We start from the raw sequence: 22548 nt of genomic DNA on the forward strand, positions 1-22548 counted from the left end.
AGGCTCTCGCTTCACTTTCGGGAAGAGTCAAACAGTGAATAGCTCCACCTGCGGCATACGAGGAGGGGGACGCCAACTTGTTTGCACGTGCCGTGCCTCGGGAATGTGGTATCCGTCCTTCTGCGCTCCTTAATTAGCTGTGGTGCGATTTGATGTGGTCTGCTGAACTCGAAGGAGGCTCAGGAAAAGGTCCCGTATCTATAACATGGCCAATAAAAACTATACTATCCTTACTTTGTATAGCTGTCTACTAATTTGCTATTGCCATCGACGATTCGCCTTTAGGGCGAAACTGCAACTTTTTCTCAGCACTCTTTTCCAGTTGCTACTTCCGGAAGTAGCAAGCTGCAATAGCTATTTAGTGCACTGTAGAACAGCAAAGAGATAGCCTCCGAGTCGTAGGTGCCAAAATCGGTAGTAGTGGCATCTATGTGAACATCCGAAATTAAATTTGAACTGTGTGCCACGGTGACGTTCAGTAGACAGATCCTCCACAGCACAAGGCATTTAACAAGGAGCGGAGCACTGCAAAGGGAATAACAGGCGATCTTTGATTGCCAATAACTCCACTACTGAATGCACTGAAGTACTTTTGGTACTTTTTGCTGCAAAGTGTTTCTGAAATAGCCTGTTTTATCATCGAATTCATTCCTTGAGTTTAATAAAACGTGGTTTAGGACCACTTGAAGGTCACTGTTCCAAGTTGACTTTCCATTGTAATTATGTAAATTACCTTCTGGCATGATTGTTGGTAGTGTCTGATATCAGCCACAGATACTCATTGTGTTAGAGCCACATGGCTGCAACTTGCTTTCTGCAAGGCATTTCTAGAGCCTACAGATCTAAAGATATGATGGTTTTGAGGTGAACCAACAAGCAAAACAACAGAATGATGGCACGGCATGCTTAGCCCTACGATGTCAGCAGTGATCTAAGCAAGTCTGTCGCTGGTGGCTGTGGACACCACATTGCAATTGTTTAGCCACACACTCAAAAGAAAATATCTCGGGTGGCCCCTATGTGAGCTTGCTACTTTGCATGTTCAACAGTTGTACCTCAACCCCAGTTTTCAAGAAATTGCAAGGACCCTCGAATATTTTTTTCCACATTCAACAACTTTCAAGGATTTCAAGGAAGTGGACAAACCCTGTTAATATGAGCTTGCCCTGAATACTTGGCACAGTACTTAGCACCTGATGGCTTTGGGCTCCTGATCAAAAGGATCAAGAGGTGCACAGATTCTTAGAGCAGCTGTCTGTGCCTTGGCAATACAGCACTTCACCAATACAAGCATAGAGCAGCAGCATGTGAGGAAGCAATAATTTATTGAGCAAGTGAAGTGGCACAGTGCTGCCAAGCTCAGAGGACAGTAATGATGATTGGTGAAAGGAGTGTTGTACAGCAATTGGAAAACCTAAGTCAGACTCTCCACACTTCACTCAAGAGAATACTGATGGTGCAGACACGTTTGCAGGCACCTGCACACTATGTTTGCCAGGAACAGAAGACACAACCCACAGTGAAACTGTGATGAGAATCAAGAGCTTGGGAAAGTATGTCCCTACACAAGCACACTCATATGCACATATGCATGTAAATGCACACAAGTAGTTCCAAACTGGGGCAGTTCACTCTTCTCACTGATGACAAGGAATGGACAACAGTAAAGCAGGCCTCTTCTCACTCGTACTCCAGGATCTGCTTGTGGTAGAACAGTAAATAGCTGAAAAATCAAGAGAACAAAAAGCAGCACAAGTAAAATGGTTTCCAAAAAATAGAACAGTCAAAGCTTGCAAGAAAGATAATCATTTATTTCACAAATCTGTGAGCAACTGTATTAGTAACTTAAAAGGGGAACTCCACTCTTCAAAAAGTATATTTCACTTCTGGGTAAATTTTGATGAAATTTGTTGAATAGGTGTGTTTCAATGTACTAATTTAAGATACACCTTCACTTTTATTGTGGAATAAATAAAGTTTTAAGAATTAAGAAAAGTCAGTTTCTTTTTACTATTTTACTACTATTTACTAAACTATATATGGTGCACTGTGGTAAAGGTCAAATCAACCAAGGATGGTGCAGGTGTCCAATCAAGTAAAAATAAATTCTGTACAGCAACCTGGAGCAAAGGCACGTAAAAAAATACATGGGCCAATTCCTGGCTCCAAAGAGCGGGGTCCCCCTTAAAACACTTCTAGCAGATGCAGAGATGCAACTCCGTCCACTACCAATTTACTTTTTTACAGCAGCAGAAAATTTCTGCAAGGAACCTCGTCTCAAGGCTAGTGATGTCACCATTAAGTTTGTCCTTGTGAGAGGTTCTGAAAAGCCTGCACAGGATACAACTGTCACCATTTTTTATGTCACACATCAACACAGAATTGGAAATGAACAAGAGAAGGCCATCCAATGATCAATGTGCAGTAGACTTCCGTTAACTAGACTCCAGTTAATTCTTTCTTTTTTTTAAACACTTTTTGTTCATTCAATCCCGATTGAATATCACAGTTTGGCCCGCCCATACATTTTTATGGGCCCAAACTTTTATTTAGATCCTGAAATTGGCCTTCGATGGATAATTCAAATTCAGCTAGTCAGCATGTATAAACCTGACCCCAACGGTGATCTCAGTGCCAACTCCAATAGCGGTGTCTGTCTTTCAGGTGCTTAGGATACCGTAAATGCATCAAACATGTAATCTGAATGGGAATCTTCTGCCGAAAATTCCCATTCTCGGCCTGCCCCAGAAAGGTTTTAAAGCAGAAATGATGGCTCACAATGAATTATTACAGTATTTACCCGTTTCAAATGTGCACCTTTTTTCATTCATTTAATTGAAAATTCATTCGAATATTGCTTGCACCCGACAGAAGCTGATACAAAACCAAAACCATGTTCACGGCGTTTGCAAAAGATTACCATCAGAACCAACCTAGCCAGGATCATTGGCACTGCCATCACAAAATGGCAAACATGAATTATGACAGAACAAGGGCTTGCTTCGTATAGCATGATGATGACGTGCCGCTTTCAGTCCGCTTAAGAAACCACATTCAAAGTATTATTTTGAGTTAGGCTAGTGGCAAAAAGTCGTTCGCATGTTCTTGGCTTTCTGGAGAATTGCATGCATCACAAGACTAACTATCGAACTCTAGGTGTGGGCCACTATCCCATTTGTGATTGTTGTGCAGTCATTTGACAAATGCAGTACGTCAAACACACTATGGACTGTATAGAGGAGAACAGCGATAAACTTCTCTCTGACAGTGATGACAATGGACATTAAGTAAATATATTTCCATATCGTGAAGGCAAAGTTAGCTGGTTTCGTCGGAGACGAGCTATGTTTTTCTAGCAAAAAATTGGGAGTGTGTTAAATTTCTAAAATGAAATTTCTACGTTAGTTTTCTACTTTGAATACACAAAAACTGGGTGCACATTCAATTTGGGGTCATGTTAGAATCAGGCAGGTACTGCCGACTGAATCAGCAGGTGTGCTCTTACTACTTTTTCTGAATGCGCAGCGGACATTCTTTCTGCCTTTTTGTTGGTCCCGCCATGGTTGAATTAATGGAAGCCAACTGTTTTCGTATGAGTGCGAATTCCCGAAAGCCCAGGCCTTGCCTGGCCCGCACACTTTGCGCGTGGGGAACCAGAGCTTGAAGGCTGAGGATCACACATGGTCACACCCTCGAGAAGACATCACTGGGAGACATCACTCAGAGACATCACTCAGAGGTGGAAAGCTTCTTGCACAGCTCAAGTGGTTAGTCTGAAAGCCTAGAGCAGCATTGCTTGGCCACGGCATGTGGATGCATTCACTGTCTGAGCACTAGGCAGCACACTGCAGAGCCGTCGCGAGGTGAATGTGACACACAGTGCAAATGTGCAGTCGGTGTGTAATAATAATGAAAAAAAAAAAGAAGATAGCTGATGATTCAAAGGCGTTTAAAAGTGGTGCTTCCATAAAACACTCTTAAATAAGCCAAATTTGAAGCCTCAAAAGTTAGTATAGGGTAGACAGGTAGACACAGCAATCAGGTTAATCTTATTGGTTTCCTTTGATTGCGCAGAAGTCATTGACTTAAATATAAATTTAATTTAAATTTAGCATACAAAACTACATTATATGCACAACTTTTTAGCACCATAACTTGAATAATAAAAATTAACAAGATTTTTTTGGTCTAAGGTTCACCCTTAAATTCACCCTTATAAGTTAACTTACCAAAACAAGTTTTTCCACAACCATAAAAAGGCAGTGACAGAGACAGAGGTTAAAGATAAGCATACGCACCCTTCCGAGTCTAGGACATCCTGCAGGCTGGCCCGCGTGATTAGGTGGTCGTCACACTTAAACCAGTGGTCCCGGTGTTGCCGCACATAAGCCGTGTAGTGGCCTGTCTCAATAGTCCCACTGTGGTTCACTACAGCAAATAGGCAGTACCTGTAATATGGGGGTTTCTTCAGGGCTGGCTGCTGCAGGACAATGGACTGCTTAAATTGTTTTCTACCCAAGAAAAGTACAGTCGTCACCAGGAGTTGTACCTTCTTCATTAGTTTTTTCAACATTCTCATTTTCCTGCTTCCAGGAAACTAAAAGCCGTGTGTCTGGAAAGCTCTAGGAATTGGTAAACTTTCACTTTGGTATGAAAAGATCTAAGACTAAGGACAAGGAACAATGGAGAGATTACTTGCACTGTCTTCTTTCCTAATGGTTTCTTGTCCACAGCCTTTTACTATAGTTGCACATACTGAAGAGACATGCTTACCATTTGTTAAAAAGCTCATTAGGTTTGAATGTACTGCTAAAACATTGCTTTGAAGAGATACAATAACAAGGTGAACATGGCAGACTACCACAGCCCAGCTAATAAATACCTCAGTCACTCATTAAACTTAATGCCATTTATGAATAGCTCAACACTACACAGAATTTCAAAGGAAAGAACAATTGCATACAAGAGCAATGTGAACACGCAAATAAAAAAAAAAATCAAGTACAATGTCAAAGAATACATAATGGCTTTTAACTAGCACTCCTGGACAACAAATTAAGGAAAGCCAAAGTGATAGATCAGAGCTCTATGGTGTCTAAAGAAAAAGCCTTTCTCAAGGATGGAACTTCTGGCTTTCCTATAGAAGATCTCCCGGATGTTTCTCACAGTACTTTGGCAGTTCTATTCGTGAAATTGTGGAGTCTTCTCTGGAAGTTTTCCAACTGGCATAGCAAGACTTTTGCGGTAATTAGCACAGCTTAGAACTACTGTTTGAATCACCCTATTCGCTGTTAGCCAGTTGAACTGCAGGAAAGTTTGTGTGGAGTAATTAATATTGTAAGTTGATGACATCTTTGATTTTAAAATACCTTTATTGCTTAGTGATAATCAATGGGAATTTTACATAAACTTAGCTGAAGGATTCAAGTAGCAAATACTATTCAGAACATGGTAAGTCAAGATGCACGTCAAGTAATGATTTAATAAACTGTAAGCAAGAAATGTGGCTTACATCATGCAATGCAAGAAAAAATTTAAAAGGGTCTGCATTTGATCAAAAAAAAAAAAACGAGTAAATGCTCTAACTACGCTGAAAGCTCAGGACCTTGTGCAAACAGTTTCACTTGACTGGATGCTAACCTCATTACAGCTAAATTAAATAAAACAATATCTGGGGCTGATTTTCTTAAGGCTAATTTAGAACAGACAATGCAGCTTTTCTTCTTGTAGAACAACAGCCAATATTTCAGACACAGAAACAGCTTGCTTATAAGACAATGCAAGTGTGACAGGCTTTTGAATTGAAAATGTTACTCCTAGCATGTTCATCCAACAATGCACTGCTGTTTGCTATTCCAGTCCACCACTTATTCTGTACTCCTAGCTAGCAAACATTTTACCAGACTTATCTTTGGAAAGGCAGGTTGTGCATGCTGCAGGATGCAAAATCACAAAGCGCATAAAAGTGCCTGACAGTCGACCAAGCAGGTTTGTGAATAGCAGTCATTCAGTGGGCAAGCATTGAGGGGTATTCATTTAGAGCCACCAAAACAAGATTGTTTGCGGAAGTGAACAACATGCCATGCAAAACATGATAAAGACAAGTTCTTTTGCATCCAGGAAAATAGAAGCAGATGATAGAAAGCTTTCACACACTCTAAAAACAGTTTACACTCCTTTAGGGCATATCTGTCCCACAACAATAATCATCATCTGCCTTGCTTATATTTCCTTTTGTTAAAGCTCTGCACTCGCTACTTACCTGTCAATAATGAAACGTAGACGAAGTATGATGGATTTTATTTACAGGAAAGGTGCTGGTAAGGCGCATGCTGATAATGTGCATGCCATTTGTGACTAGCAGGCAAAGGGTGTGCAGTGTTAAAGAAAAAAAAAAGATTGTTATTCTGGGACAAAAAATATGCCCCCAAAGGGCATAAATTGTTTCTAGATTGTAGTTACATCTCAAACATCACTTTGTTTTGTTGAGGTCATAAAAATTTTAAACCTACAACCACTGCTGTACCTCTATGCCAGTGAAACTCAAAGGACTAAACTAATACAAGACAAAGGGTCTTCACAGATGTGAAGTGATCAACAGCAGGCGAACAAGGGAAGCCCTAGACCGAAAGCCGAGGCTTGAATTGCTAGTTTGCACACTGTTGATTACTCAAAGGTTAATCTATTGGTTGACCCGTTGGCTACCAAAGCCGGCGAAATGCCAGGTCCAGCAAAAGGAGCCATATTGCCAAACCCATCGATTTGTCGGGTTGGAGGCACGATTGGCTTAAAAATTTATTTACAGATGGAGGGATGGTCAATATACCCTACACTTGATTAAAAATGTTGTCAATAGATGGCTCTGCTTGTTCACTACCATGAAGGTTATATTTTTTAATTTTTCAAGTATTTAGTAGTTAGTGCAAGTTTGCATAGAACTTATAAGCAGCAAACATAACCGATATGGAGGGCTCTGCTGTGTGCACAATATTTCATAGCCAATGGGTTCAAGTGCCACCACACAGAGGCAGTCTGATGGCACATATGGTGTGGAAAGCTCTGTGGCTCACTTGTTGTCGTGGCAGGGCTGAGGAGCTGGATTGGCTGGGCTCGAAGAAGACGTGTCCCGTGCCCCTTTGGAGGGTGATGACGATGATGATGGTGCCCTGGGGCCTGACATGAAAGGGCTCATGTCCAGGTACTGGGGGAAGCTGATGAGCGAGGAGATCTTCTTGTGGAAGCGCGACGAGTGCTCAAAGCGCTTCAGGTGAAAGCTGCACACCACGGGCAGCTGCTTCATGGTAAGCTGCTTGGTCGACTCCTGGTAGCTCTCGCACCGCCCACACCGGATCTTCGCAGAACTGCCCAGGTGCTCGGGACGGGTGAACCTGGCAACAGCCACAGAGCACACCGATTTACCTAATGGCTCTTCTCCACTACTTTATCCAGACTGACCTTTGGAGTAATTCTGTGTTACAGAGATGAAAAAAAGGATGCAAAATTTTGGGACCGGCACAGTGATCTGAACAAAATCCTGGCTCCAACGTTCTACAGTAGTGGCCATTACCTATGAAGCACTATTTTTTTACATGTATAATGTAATAAAAAGCATAACATAAAGGTGTAAGTAAAATATGAAAAATTGATTAGGTGTAACACTTCACGAGTAATCATGCATTTTATTTGATGAAAATTAAAGTTGACATCCACAAAAAGTGGTCACATAGCAAAAAACATAGGCAACAACTGAAAACACATATGGGTTCCCTAAAAAGAAAGCTTCACAGTTCAAGCTGCCCTGTCCAGTATCTCAAACCAGTGCCACTGCTTTGGTACTGCACACAATTACATTTTCTCTTCACAGGAACTACTTGCTGTTTTGAGACATTGTTACACTTATGGTAGTCATTATAGGTCTTGCATATTTCAACATTTCCAAGCATTTCTTAAGTAGCTTGAATCCAGAATTACATAAAAAAATGTAAGCATTCCCAGTGAAGCTCACATGCAGCTGCAGTGTTGCACAATGCCTGAAAAGCGTTGCTTTTTTTATCTAGCATGGCTTTATACCAAGCACATTTTTTATGCGAAGCATATTACTAGAGCTCAACCCAGCTCCTCAGGCGCGGCGGTGTCGCCTTCAATACCACGTGACACCGTGACGTCACGACAGAGGAGAAACAGGGCTCCAACTCGCGACGCCGCGAGCGACGGCGCGGCGGTATATAAGCAGCTGCGCTTGCCTCTGCTAGACACTCACGAGGTGAGATGCCTCCAGGAGACAGAGCTGCTCGTTGGAATGAGAAGCGAAGGCGTGTTACAGAGACTGTTTCTAGGTGGCTTTGCTACGACGCGGTGAGTGTCGAGCAACGCAGCGTTCGGCGCGACAACGAAATGTGCGCCTGAGCAAGCGCCGCACGCCTGAGCCGACGCCGACGACACTGGCTTTTCTGCGACACGAGCTCCTTAACGCTTTCGCATTAAAATAAAGGCTAGTATGCTTCGCATCCTGGGCTTAACCTTAGCTAAGCCACAGCCAGTTTTTGCAACTGCCTGAGGTTCTGGATGGTTCAATACAGTGTAGTGCTGCTTTCATAGCGTAATAATACCAAAGACCAATCACTATACAAGTTTTAAAAAAAGGGGGAGCAGAAAATCACGGTGCAACATATGATTACAATAACTAAGGTGTTTGGTGTCCTGATGTCTGACAACCAAACACCATAGGTCTTGAAACAGCATCTTGCACCATATTTCTTAAATATTTTTTTCTTTTTACAAGCTTGGCTAATGTTAGTTGGGACACCCTATGTGTTGACCTTCATGTGTGCCCTGTTGCAGAAGAGTAAACGGCAGCTTGCAGTTGCTGACCTGTACTTTGAAAGAAAGGTGCACATGCAATTTCTTTGTGCTGCTGTTTTCTTGTTCCCACAGCTGTTCCCACAGCTGCAACAAGTCCTGCACCGATCCTTCTGTGCTGCTATACCACTGTTTGTGTAGTTGCTTACAGATGCACAAAGGCTACCAAGACAAATTTTAATAAGCAACATCTAAACCCTTCTTTCCCTGCACTACAAGAATACTCACGGATCACAGCACCTCACACTGGAAATCAACACTCAGTAGCTCACCTTTCTAGACAGTCCAAAAGAGAAGTTGGTTCTGAATCTTCTGCCTCTGTAAGAGCAAAGCAAAGCATAATTTCATTTTCATCTTCATTCTTTTTATTCTTCAACTTTTTATTTAAAACAACACGCTGATCCTTCTTCAAAAACAATTATTGCTGAGCAGAAAATTATGATTAAAAAATACATGAAGAAAAATGAGAAGATAGGCCATGCTGAAACCATGCAATGTGGGAACTGATGGACTTGAAGCTTCTCGACACCTTCCATCACACACACTCAATACAGAGGTACTGGTGCTCTCACAGTGCAGGTGTATGAGCCGAGAAGTATGAAATGCAATGCTTGATATTCATAGCACCTGCACCCTTTGCAACATCACCAATTGCACCTTCCTATACCCTTTGTGATTGCATTGAACAATATGAACACCATTTGTGGCCTATAAACAAGCACCACTACATAAGTGCTTCCTCTCCAAAATCCTCCATGCTGCTTCACAGCTGTTCTAACCTAATCTAACCGAACCTAACCTAAGCAGCAAAATGTACAAATACTATTTGCAATGCATAAACCAGCACCACTACACAAATGCTTTTTCTCCAAACTCCTCCATGCTAACGTCACAGCTGTTGTTCATGCTTTCCATCTCTGTGCTTCAGCTGCGTGAGAGGCCCTCCCCAACAACATTTATTCATTGAGACACTGGTTCCGAACGCCGAGGAAGATGCAAAGAGGCTAAGTCCCTGTGCTGCAGCTGAGTGACCGTAATGTGATAGCATTATCAAAACAGGCCTGCATTACAAAATACACTAAAACCCTTGCAAGGACACATATTCTACACTGCTGTCATGATTGACCCTTCAAGTCACCACCTTTGTTTACAGCCTTTGGCACTGACCCAGTTTTGATTACGCTGCTTCCAAGATCGGCCCAGTTTGTTCGACGAGAACACAATGACATGCCAAACCCCAGAGGAGGTAGGCAGAGAAAGCTTCACTTTGAAAATGAGACTGCACACCCAGAAGTGTACTTGAAAACAAGCTTGATTTGGGTGCAGAGAAAAGGCAGCTCACCTGGGGAAGAATTGTGCTGCTGCTGGTGGCTACTGGGTCCCAAGTCTAGGGAGATGTCCCAGAATGGGTCAATGGTTGTGGACACACCCCTGCAATATGACAAAACACAAATTGGCTTCACAACAAAATTGGGGGAAGGATGTGATTACATATGTTAGAACCAAAACCTTCTTTCCACCTCCCATCTTGCAGCAGAATCGTGCAGCACTGCGCATGACTTTCCAAAAGTACTCTTGGCTTACACCCTTGAAATACTATGCCTGAGTATACTCATCTGGCTGCCAGATCAGACCCCTGGTTACGCTCAAAATAATTCATCAATGTGAAACATACGTGGGCTGGCTTGACCATCTACTCAGAAGTTGGATGAAGTAAAATTTTATGCTAGGCTTTGTTTTTTTACAACAGATGATGTGACAAAGCTTATATACAGTCATTGTTGCTTGCATCTTATTTTGAAACATGCCAAACTGACGCAAAAGAAGCCTGCAGATTTTTCAATGATGCAGAAATTCAAGATCTTCTGAACTCTGATTCAGAGGACTTGGATGTACATTATGTCTTCAGGAAATAATGACAGTGACAAAGAGTCTACATGTTGCCTTAGGATTACTAATTAGGCTAATCAAGATCTTTATTTAGCATAAGCTTTGTTTTTGAATTTTCAGTTAAAGAAATTATAAAATGTTTAGGAACGTATCACCAATAAATAGCATTTGAATTCAAATTCCTCTCACTGAATTTGTCACACTGTGTGAGAACACTTGGCATCCAAAGGATTAACACCAAATGGTATCACTTCCAGTTAGCCTGTGAATTATACATGCCAGACTCTACGAAGTAGATGCACATGACTGCTGGTTGTGCTGGTATGGTGTGCCCAAGTAGGTTTGCTCTCCAAATCACAGCAGGCAAATTTAGTATGCTGCACACCAGGCAGCAACCAATTTGCAAGCTCCTAAGCAGTTTATCATCTCTTGACTTGCAATGCAGCTGTCAAGTACTTCAGGGTTAATCTGCTTGGGCTAAAGCCAGGCCAGACAAAATTCTATTATTCCATGATTAAGTCACTATATATGGTGGCGAATTATGAATTGAAGTTAGAAAGGAATGAATGTTAGCACATGAGCACACTAAAAAGTCCTTGACTGTGTGTGCATATGTGAATATGTTACACGTAATAGTCTGTTGAGGACTTGTGATCGTCATTTATACCAGCACACCACCCTTCCCTGCCAACATCAGCGTTCTTTTCTATCAATTTCCTTCCTTCCACTTCCAATAATACCTCCTTTATCCTTGATAACAATGATATTACCAACAATAATCACTTGTAAGGTGACTGAATAAAGTTCAGTCAGACATTCACTAGTGAAGAACAAGCGAGTTACAAATAAATGAATTGAATATCACCCAGCAACTCACTTGCAGGACTGGCACACCACATCTGACTGCAGCCCTCCTGTGAAGATCTGATCAATGATACAGTTGCAGTGGTGAGGATTGGTAGTGGACATCCCATTGGTGCCTGAAGTGCAAGCATTACACTTCAGCTGCCACTGGCAGCAATGCGCACTGAACAGGACACTCTGTAGCATGCTACACTGCCAATTTTGACCATGTTACCACTGCACAGTGGCAAATTTCCACGGTAGAGTAGTGCAATGCAAGCATTCATGCTACGGAAGAGCAGGAAACCAACCATGCATACCTGGTTCTCTAGTTGCATGAATGTAATGAGAGTTTTATTTGTTTTTAATGCATGCGTGTGTACCCACATGGAAGACACTACAACACACGTATACTTGAAAATAAACACCATCTATGTAGTATGCTGGCATTGCTGTCCCCTATCGACAGCATTGGTCAAGACAGCTCAAGAAGCTGTTAGCGAACGATCCCGGAACACTTGCAACAAGAACTTGCTACTCTGAGTTAGTCATTTCCACATAACATTTAATTCACAGGCAACCCTGAAAAATAGAAGCTGCACTCAAAATTTCGACATCACAAATGCTTTCATTGCTCAGGTGCAAGTAGACACTCTTGTTGAAGTGACACAGAACCATGTAGCACTGTCTTGCAAGCTGACCTTTGCAATGCCGGTGAAGCACATCTAGTGTGGCGATGAAGAACTCGTGAGCATCTTGCTGTTCGTAACCAGCCAAGTGGCGTGCATGTGTCCAGACCAAATGGAGAAGCCGGTACGGAATGTGGGGGCTTGACTTGCCACAGTAGAACTGCGTAGATGGTGCAACAATGTAGCAAACCACAATTCGCACAGCTTCAGAAACTCTTCCAAGTGTCAACTTGAAAATCTCGCAACTCTTTTTATAAGGTTGACAGAGCAATTAAGCTGTTCATATTGCATTACATGAATTGATCCAAAGCCTTTGATAGCACGTTTAGCGAAATACAGCTGAATAATGTTTTGCAAACCTTTTTAGTCACTTTTTTGCTTCAATGCATAAAATGACATTTAAGAAAACTGGAACGCCAATGCATTTCTTCACAAAGTTCAGGAATTAACATCTCAATACTGGTGTCATTGTGAGAATTCTTTCCTAGTGGATCCACCTTGCGAACTCCACGGCTAGAATTTACAAACTGCAATATGGGCCATAAGGTAATTAGTTAAAACCTAATTACCGAAATTTTGTTAATTAGTTGATTATGCATTTCAATTTATTGTGCAAGAATTAGAGCACACCAACTCATGAACTATAATTGTGCTATCTCTCAAAGGCAACCTTTAAAAATTTTTGGAAGTGTTCACTGAAACATCCGATACATTCATTACATGTTGATACTGGTGAGAAACAAATTTACTCTGCTACAGACAATAATTCGTCATGCACATGTTTGTTACATCAAGGTTCTACAGTGTTTGCATGCTAGGTGAGCACTCTGATATTCATGCTCCCACATGAAAAACGTCTGGACACCACTGCAGCAACAAGTACAGTGCCCCATTGCACAGTGCCTACAGCATCAAAAATAGGCGTGAGTGAATACACAAGCAAAAGCTGTGGCATATTTGATATTTCACAATGAAAAGAAAAGACTATGCAAAGGCTTGCAGGAGGGTTTCAATGCTGAAGGGCAGACAGAATGTGGCCAAGTTCAAACATACACTACACAGGTTACAGCAATTGAAAGCCCCAAAGCCCTGAACAATATGGACAAAATGAAAATTTCAATACATCATAATGCCACAGCCATCTGACAAGGTAAAAAAATTATTCATGTTGTGTCCTGTTCCTTACAGCAACAAAACATTTGAAGCACATTTAAGTAACATCAATCAGAAGTTGACAATAGCAGCTAAGATGGGTTCCTGTGCACATTCAAGACAAGAAAAATAATAAGGGAACCCCAACTTGCGAACAAGCAGACTGGCCACCATCAGAGTTAAAGGCAGCCACTTCACCTCTTGGAAAAGCCTTGACATTTCACAGACAAGACACATGGAAGGGTCATCGCGGAACTGGCAGACGTGCCGGTCAGCAAGGAAGTAATCTCGCAGCAGTGGGGTGTGCGTCAGAGCTTGCACAATGCAGTTCATGAAGCACGTGTTGCCAAGGTTGATCAGCCCCCGCAGGCCTGGTGGAAAAACACATTGACAACAAGGTTGAGCCTCTCTACACAACACACAAGCAACAGTTCACTAATGAAAAAAAAAATATATTAGCTCACTATTAGTTCACCAGTACATATAAATAACCAATGTTGCTACTTGGGCTTGCTAATGATACATTTGAACAGGAAATGCTGCGAAATTCTACAAAAGGATGAACAAACTGGACACAACCAATCAATAGTATTGTTTTAATAAATTGGTAAAAGGAGTTAGTAAATGATAGGCCTCAGGCATCGTAACCGTCTCACAGCTCATGGTCCCCCAGGTGTGGGAAAGATGTGGAGGTGAAGAGAAAAGATAGAGAAGAAAATACATCTAGAGAAAAGTGAAAAAAGGGGGGAAACTACAGTAGAAAAGAACTACATGACTATACATAACATATAAATGAAAAAAAGAAGTCTAAATACCCAGAAATATATGTGCAACAGCAATTCACAACACAATGTATGCGTGCATGCGTGCGTGTGTGTGTGTGTGTGTGTGCGCGCGCGCATATGTATGTATGTATGTATGTATGTATGTATGTATGTATGTATGTATGTATGTATGTATGTATGTATGTATGTATGTATGTATGTATGTATGTATGTAGTTGCAGTCATTTCTCAAAAAGCACGCATATTACAGTGTTAAAGAAAGAAGAGCTGTTGCTCTTAGCAGCAGAGCTCAGCATGGAGATTAACCATAGATTAAGGAAGCTCAAAATTCGTAAGGCGATTGACAAAGTGGGTTTCGGTGAGGAAAACCTCACAGAGGTCTGGGAAAAGATATGTTGCGGAAAGGAAGAGAAGGAGTGCGAGAGAATAGAAAGAGCTGAAGAGAAGAAGCACAAGATAATGGAGCAAGAAGAGGCACCATGAACTTGAGCTCACAGAAATAAGACTAGAAATCTTGAGATTAAGGCGCAGGGTGCCGACACAAACAGAAAGCATGGAAATGACGAGCTTGCTTCAGTCCTACAAAACAGACGATGACATCAGTGTCTGCCCGAGTAATTTTGAACAGATTTGTGAGAAGCGGTCATTTCACCAGGACACATGGCCGGAGGGGTTGTTTGAGTTGATGCCGGGAGAAGTTGCACAGGTCGTAGTTCGACTGAGCGAAGCCGAGGCAGACAAGTACAGATTAGTGAAGGTGGGTTTGCTCTAAACTCTCTAAATTCAAGCTCTCTGTAAAGGAATGACGGGAGGAATCGATTTCCTTGAGTGAAATTCAGGAAGGAAGTCTGGTGCTGTGTTACGATGCGGAACATAGTGCGATCCTTGCGATTTCCTTGACAGGAATTCAGAATGAGGAGCAGGCGCTGTGCTGCGACACGGAACACAGTGCAGAGAAGGAGGTTGAAGTAGCTAGCTCGGGAGACATAGCTCAGCTGGAGGAGGAAATCTTTCCGATTTTTCCTCCCCAAATTCAGAAAGAGAGTCAGGCGCTGAATTACAATAAAGAACTCGGTGCGAAAAATGAGGAGGAAACAGCTAGCTCGGGATGCTTAGTTAAGTAGGAGGATGAAATCTTTCCGGTTCCCCCGACAGACATTCAAGAAGTTTGTCAGGCAGAGGAGCCGCCAACGGAAATAAAAGAAAGGCACTCGGAACTAACAAACAGAAACAGTCCCAAGAGAAAGAGGCGACACAAATTCAGAATTGCAGCAGAGAACCTCAAAGAAACGAGGGACCATAGAAATTAGTTCTGTTTATCAGGAGTTTAATTTACTGAGACAAAGCTGAACCCAAATGCATGAATACGAAACCAACCAACTATAAGGATCGTGTTCCGTTTAAGAGGCAGTTCTGTTTAAGCGATTTCCATTTATCGAGATTCCACTGAGTATAAATAAAGTGAGCGTCTGCCAGGATCTGGTAGTTGAAAAGGCACTTGTAGGTTGAGGACACATGTACGAAAAAAAACGATACTTTGTTTCCTACGTTTTGGCTGGGTCTAGCCTTCTTCAGGGAATATATGTAGATATATATCTGTGCATCTGTGAATATATATAGGCATTCATGTATGAATGTAGATGTGTATATGCACTTATCTTTTTACCTTTTTTTTTTTGCCAGTGTCAACAAATGTATCAGTTTCTTTTTTCCTTCTTTTTTAATTGGTTCAAGTGCAGAACCAGCACTATTACACAAGTGTACCCAATTTTCTGCACTGTACCACATTTACTCACATAATGAGCACATTTTATTTGTCAAAAAAATAAAGTGACGCAAATTCAAGGGTGCGATCATTACGCAGGTTAAATTTTCCACGAAAAAAATTTTTTTTTCATCCTGCAGCAAATGCGGGATGCAATGTTTGCAACGGGTCAGCAAACAGGCGGCTGCCGCTGTAGCAGTGCAGAACACCAAAACAAAAATGGCGGCCAGCGGAGCATGCAGAATATGATTTTTTTCCTTCTCGTGAATGCATTACGTGCATTGAAACAGTTTCTTCCGTATCATTAACGAATAACATTGTTGATATCGGCAAGTGTGCGGCGATAACGTAGCCATGTCCACTTTGAGAGAAACAGAGATGGGTGCGCTTAGCTGCCAGTGACATAGAAACACATGGCGGGCATGCTGCGAAAACTGCGGCATTTGTCTTCACTACTATCCTAATACGGCTCGCTTCCGCTAAGGGTGGGTGAATATCTTAGCTGTGTTACAAGCATCAGCTGCTGCTTCACTAAGCTGCTTACTAAATTTCTCGTACATTTTCTCAAACAGAGAAGCACAGTTAGTGAGCCGAGCTAATTAACTTGCAAAGGTTTTAGGCTTCCCCGTGCTTTGTTTTCACTAGAGCATCACAACACAGATGAACTCTTTGATCTGTATTGTTCAATAAAGCGCTTTGCATCATCGCCTTTCTAGTTTGCCCTGAAAAATGAACAATCGTAATCCCATGCATTCCCAGTCCCAGTCATCAGAGAATCAAGCTGCTCCAGAGAGCACTTTTGCTGCTTGCCGGCAACTAAAAGTCTGGACAAACCAGACAATGATGCAAAGCGTTTCATTACAGCAAGTGAAAAAAAAAAAAAACATTGCTAGTACTGCAAAATTTCAGTGAAAGCAATGCAGCAATAAGAGCTAAATCTAACAAAGTAGAAAATAAAAACACAGGTGAATTTACAGACCTATGTAGGAGTTGTTAGCGATGCGCTTTCTCCGTGGATTCCGGCGAAGCAGGTCCAACTCGAAGTTGCTGGGTTCCCAGTGCTGGTAATACTCTTGGAGACCTGAATTCAAGCCAGTTCCAGATGCAACCACATGTAGAGTTGGTGTGCCACAGCACAAAGGTAGCAGTTTCATAATTCCCCTCACTCATAGCAAGCCACCTTGCAAGAGCCATTTAAACCTATTCAAGTATATTGGCCAAAGTGGATGCTGCATCCATGAAAGGTTAAAAGAGCATGCGTGAAATGTGAAAACAAAAAAGAAATCGTCTGATCTGGCCCAGCATTGTGTAAGAAATGTTTGTGGAGCAATGTTCCAAGACAATGGGATTTTGTCAAAAAACAGATGCCTGGGAAGTTATTGAGGCTTTACATACTAAAAGATATAAATGTGCTAGTAGGCCATCATTCAGCATGCATGGGAAAGAACTTGCATATCTTAAAAGAAGCTGCCATTGATTTGCACAGTTATGATGCGAAGTTGTGACGTGTGCAGTGATTCTATCTCTTTGGTTTTGTTGGTGGGGCTATTTTGACTTGACACACACCTCAGCGTACAACTTGTGATTTTTCATGTAACATATATTCGTTCATATTTTGAATTAACCTTCGTTGCGAGTCCCGTGAAGCGTCATCCTCCTTTCTTTGTTTTTGTGTTTGTGCACTGGTTTTCACAATGCAATCATATCTACTCGCTCAGCCTACTGTACTTCTACCATTCAAACCTGCACCCAACCAACATTATTTGCCATTAACAGATGTCCTCCTTGTATCAGCTGGGGATGCACAACACATGGTTTTTGTAGAGCCTGGGCAGTAATATCTCAGCAAGTAGTGAGCATCGCAGCATGTGAATGTGCCTTGTGGTGCAATATACGCACCCTAGTGAATGATATAACATCACTTTGGTTTTACTACCTCACATCTCTGCAATTAAAGCAAGTAGGCTGAAACACTTACAACTAAGTGCACTCATAGTAAACAAAGCTAGCAACTTAGTTGCTGCATTTATCACAACCCGAACTATGAAAAAGAAGAAAAAAGAACAGAAGACACCACCCAGTGTTGGTAACAAAGTTTTTATTCACCTTTACGACAAATTTACCTTTTCATATCCTTTCAACTAATATACACTGCATGCATTTATGTTCACTGTACCTAACTGTGCTATAACACCTTGTGAGTACCACTGTCGAAACTATTGATACATGAATAAATAAAAATATAAGTAACAAGCTTCATCTTACCAAGTAGCCTGGCGCAACGACGCCGATGTTTACGGGCCATGGCTTCAAGTTCACGATCGTACACATAGTCGGCACATGTGAAGCAGTATACCACTCCATACGAAATGTCAACAGCTGAAAAGTTCCACAAAGGAAGTTCATGTCAGTACGCTTTCAGCAGGCTCAAACACCCATCTTAGATTGAGAAACAATAACTTATTTTGGCCTCATCACACTTTCAATGTAAACAGTTAACATCAACAAGCATTAAAAAGCCGTTACAGATCTAGTGCACCTCTTGTGGAATTGTCTCAGACTGCGCTCACCAAGGCGCCACAACTCCTCAAAAAGCCACTCACCAAACTACCAAACGCAGATCCCTGTCAGACTTAATCAAACAACAAATTATACATGCACACATAACTTGCATGCTTGCGATGTTGATGCCACAGGGTGTTAGGTATGGTTGGACGCCAAGGGCGATACGTCATCCCCCTACCTTCTACTTGGTCGGACGCCAAGGGCGATACGTCATCCCCCTACCTTCTACTTGGTCGGACGCCAAGGGCGATACGTCATCCCTCTACCTTCTACTTGGTCGGACACCACGGGCGATACGTCACCCCCCTACCTTCTACTTGGCCGTAGCCCACGGCGCCGAAGAGGTCATTCACCCGACCTTCTCCCAGGATTCGTCGAAAAAGAGGATCGACTTCTCCTTCCCGTGCTCGGTAATGCAGGAGGAGGGGCCCACTTTCTGTGCCTGTCACGTGTCATCGACGGAAGCAAGATCCCGCCCACACTTGTAGAGAGCCTATTTAAGGGGCTCCGAAATGTACTTTTGATATACTTCATACTTCATGCTTTTCTTATTTTCTTTCAACTACCTTTGAATAAACAGTGCAAGTTTTGCACTAGCAAATTGTCTCGCCCTTGCTCGGTCGCCATGGTCTACCGGATGCCTGCAGCCCGCCGACAACGCCACGCTACCCAATAAGTAATGTCGGTCGAGCTTCGATAGGCAGGCGGTGCTACTTCTCGGCAGCAGTACGGTACGCTACCCTGGAGTACGCAAGAAACAGGTTGCTAGCGGCGGGATCGCCTACAAATGCAACAAACTGGTTGCTAACGGTGGGATCGCCCCTGAAGTGCAACAAGGGCAAACTTTCGAATTAATAAAACAAACAAAAGAACAAGCACATTTCTTAACTCACAGTCACAATGACTAAAAAAAGTAAACACTTATTCATATTGAATGCCTGCATCCAGGTAAGTTACCTAATTTAGTCTAGAAATAGAAGACCGTGCGCTTCTTTTTCTGGACATTATACACGGCGCCAGTGCAGCAATAAACAACATTGTGGATGTGCCTTTCTTCCCATTCATGATGGCAGGGATCTTTTCTGTTAATTTTCTGGCAAAAACCTGAAAGGTTATCCTGTGTAGAAAAAACAACCTTGGCTCTGGTCTTTCCTGCAACCCCTTTCTACAAAGAGATAGCTCCTGCATGGGATGATGGTCATGTATGACAATGCCAACCTGTCCAGTTTTATGCTTGTTGCATTTTTTGTCTGTTTCACATCCGCTAGCAAGCTTTTAGCAATGGCAGAGAGTACCACCCTGTGTGGAATACGTGGCACTCTTCAGCCAGAGCACCTGTGTACAAGGTGGCGAGAGAAGTACGCAAGGGCTGCCAGCAGGCAGGATGGTGAGATACCCCATTTTACAATTTCTTAAGTGTTTTAGGAGGAGACTTCTTTTAGCAAGGAGCACGCTGTCAACACTTATAGCTGTTTATGTAGATTCTCACAAATACAACAGCTGACATTCCCTCTGCTTCCTTACCCGTTTCACACATCATGTATAACATGCCTCCCCCTCCTCAACCCCCTTATCAAATAATTTTGGCCTTCTAAAGTAAATTAAGCAGACCTTCCAACTTTAGAATTTCTGAAATGCTGCAGCAAAGCCAAGAAATACTGAAACTTAATGATAAAGATTGTTTTACTACTCAAGATGCTGATTGTTTATTAAGGATTCAGGATTCACAAGCACTGTTCTGATGAAACGCTGTAAGCAGACACTCTGCTCTAATGTCTCAGCCAGAATGACCTATGTCATAGACAAGATCTTTATGCACGACATTCAAATAATGACTACTGTTTGAACCGCACCGATGGCACCGGCTGTTGGAATCTCAGCGCGGCCACCAGCTGTTGGAACCTCAGTGCTGACGCCCGTTATTGCAACTGGGTCGCAAGCCCCAAGGGTAGCGTTGGCCTGGCGGCCTGGGGCACACTGGAAGCATCCGAAGGTCCCAGCAAAGCATGAGGCGACTGCTAACAGAACAACTTGTTTATTCTAGCATCGCAAAGAGCGGGCGGTCAGGTCGACCGAAGTAGAGAGACGGGAGAGCACGTTACTCAACAGCAGAAATCGGAGCCTCTCTCCTGGCGTCCGGGGCAGCTGCTCTTATACTCTCGGACTTGAGAGCAAGAGGGAAGGTCACGGGACTTCACCACGTGACAGCGGCGACGGACGGACTGAAAGACACGTTGGAACAAGGAGGTGACGCATCAGCCGGGCCGGCGCCGGACAGACCTCCTCGCTTCACACTGGGGGAGCTCCTCTCCCCGGCTGCCGCGCTTTGACAAGCGTGGGCACACACACACACACGCACACACAAAGACACGTGGCACTGATCATGCCGGGACGCGCTCGCCGGGAATGCGTCGCGGCCGCTCCGAACGGGCCAAAATGTCCGCCGCTTGGAACGAAGCTCCGGCGTACGTTGCATCCGCGCTGGCTTTACCGCGCGTCGTAGGCGAAACGTAACAGACCGCCCCGCCGGGGGAGGGAGATCCCGATGGTCAGGGGACTGCATCCGCTGTCCGGAGGGATGTCGCTCGATGATGCTCATAACCGAAGTCGGTCGTCCCTCGGCGTTTCTTGAGCGCAGCGCACCGAGAAGGCCTCGTTCTCACGTTCAGGTTCACAGAGGACACTGCAAAGTGACTTCGGGAGAGTTCTCATTTTTCTCTCGTTCCCAGCAAGCGTTAGAACTACGCCGAAACTCAGCCGCTCAGTCAGCAAGCACGGCACAACCCTCACTAAGCCATGCCAGGCTCTTTCCCCTTTAATACTACTGCCTAGTTCCTTACAGTAGTCTAGCAGCACTCAGAACGCGTCCACAAATTGGAAAATTGCACTAGAAAGCACATCATCACTTTGAAACACTACACAAAAGCAATATGTTAAAAATCCTGCCTCAGGAAGAAAAACATCAATAACAAACAATTTTGAGGCTGATTCCCACGTTAGGGGCTTCGACTTAAGCCATCGGCGTTACCGTTGAGACTCCCCTTTTTGTAACGCACCTCAAAGGAATGTTATTGCAAAGCAAGGCTCCAGCGCAGGAGGCGGCCATTTGTGAAAGAGATAGTCTGCAGCCATTGGAGAGGGCAGTGATCCGTCTCTAGGCATGCGAAGCGGAGATCGCAGCGAGCGACCGTACACTAGCTCAGCTGGCGAAAACCCCGTAGCCGCATGCGGCGCGGTCCTCCATGCAAACATCACCCCAGGCAGAAACAGCTCCCAGTCAGTTTGTAGTTCAAACCATAATGCTCTAAACACGCGCTTCATGACGGAGTGGAGCTTCTCAACGGAATTCGACTGGGGGTGGTGCACTGAGCTGTGTAACAGCTTTACCCCGCACCTTTCGAGAAAAGTTGTCGTCAAAGCGCTAGTAAATACTGTGCCCTGATCTGATTGGATTTCCGCAGGAAAACCAACTCGCACAAATATGGACAGTAGTGCATTGACTATCTCAACTGAGCTGAGTTCTTTAAGCGGCACTGCTTCAGGGAACTTTGTCGCTGGGCAGATCACAGTCAAAATGTGTCTGTACCCCGTGGCTGTTACCGGCAGAGGTCCCACTGTATCAATAACGAGCCGTCTAAAAGGCTCCGTAATGATAGGTACCAACTTCAACGGCGCCCTCGATTTGTCCCCTGGTTTGCCGACCCGCTGACAGGTGTCGCATGTCTTCACAAAGTGGCTAATATCTGTGGACAGGAAGGCAACAATTTAGGTTTGAAATTTAGTGTTAGAAAATCAGGTGTTATTGTATTCAATGAAAACAGTGAACAGACAGTGGAGATACAGGGCCAAGAAATACCTCGGGTAACAGAATATAAATACCTTGGTATATGGATAAACGAAGGCAACGGATATATGGAAACACAGGAAAAAACCATAACAGTCAAGGGGAAGAGAAATGCAGCCATAATGAAGCACAGAGCGCTATGGGGATACAATAGGT

The 22548-nt window shown here is 43.2% G+C and overlaps 1 protein-coding gene across 2 annotated transcripts in view; it reads right to left on the reverse strand.

Moving 5' to 3' along the window:
• Nucleotides 1-1308: 1308 nt before the first annotated feature.
• not (ubiquitin carboxyl-terminal hydrolase nonstop) overlaps nucleotides 1309-22548 on the reverse strand; it is a 31049-nt gene continuing 9809 nt past the window's right edge. For both annotated transcript variants that reach the window (XM_065452713.2, XM_070524446.1), the window contains exons 4-13: nucleotides 18249-18362; nucleotides 16963-17064; nucleotides 13632-13804; nucleotides 12294-12441; nucleotides 11627-11729; nucleotides 10202-10290; nucleotides 9132-9177; nucleotides 7071-7388; nucleotides 4299-4448; nucleotides 1309-1723 (exon numbers count right to left, since the gene is read on the reverse strand). In XM_065452713.2, coding sequence (XP_065308785.2) covers nucleotides 1681-1723; nucleotides 4299-4448; nucleotides 7071-7388; nucleotides 9132-9177; nucleotides 10202-10290; nucleotides 11627-11729; nucleotides 12294-12441; nucleotides 13632-13804; nucleotides 16963-17064; nucleotides 18249-18362 — 1286 coding nt within the window. In that variant the 3' untranslated portion in view covers nucleotides 1309-1680. The remainder of the gene's footprint in view (nucleotides 1724-4298; nucleotides 4449-7070; nucleotides 7389-9131; nucleotides 9178-10201; nucleotides 10291-11626; nucleotides 11730-12293; nucleotides 12442-13631; nucleotides 13805-16962; nucleotides 17065-18248; nucleotides 18363-22548) is intronic.

The sequence above is a fragment of the Dermacentor albipictus genome, chromosome 8, assembly GCF_038994185.2.
Source record: "Dermacentor albipictus isolate Rhodes 1998 colony chromosome 8, USDA_Dalb.pri_finalv2, whole genome shotgun sequence".
Taxonomy (NCBI): Eukaryota; Metazoa; Arthropoda; class Arachnida; order Ixodida; family Ixodidae; genus Dermacentor; species Dermacentor albipictus.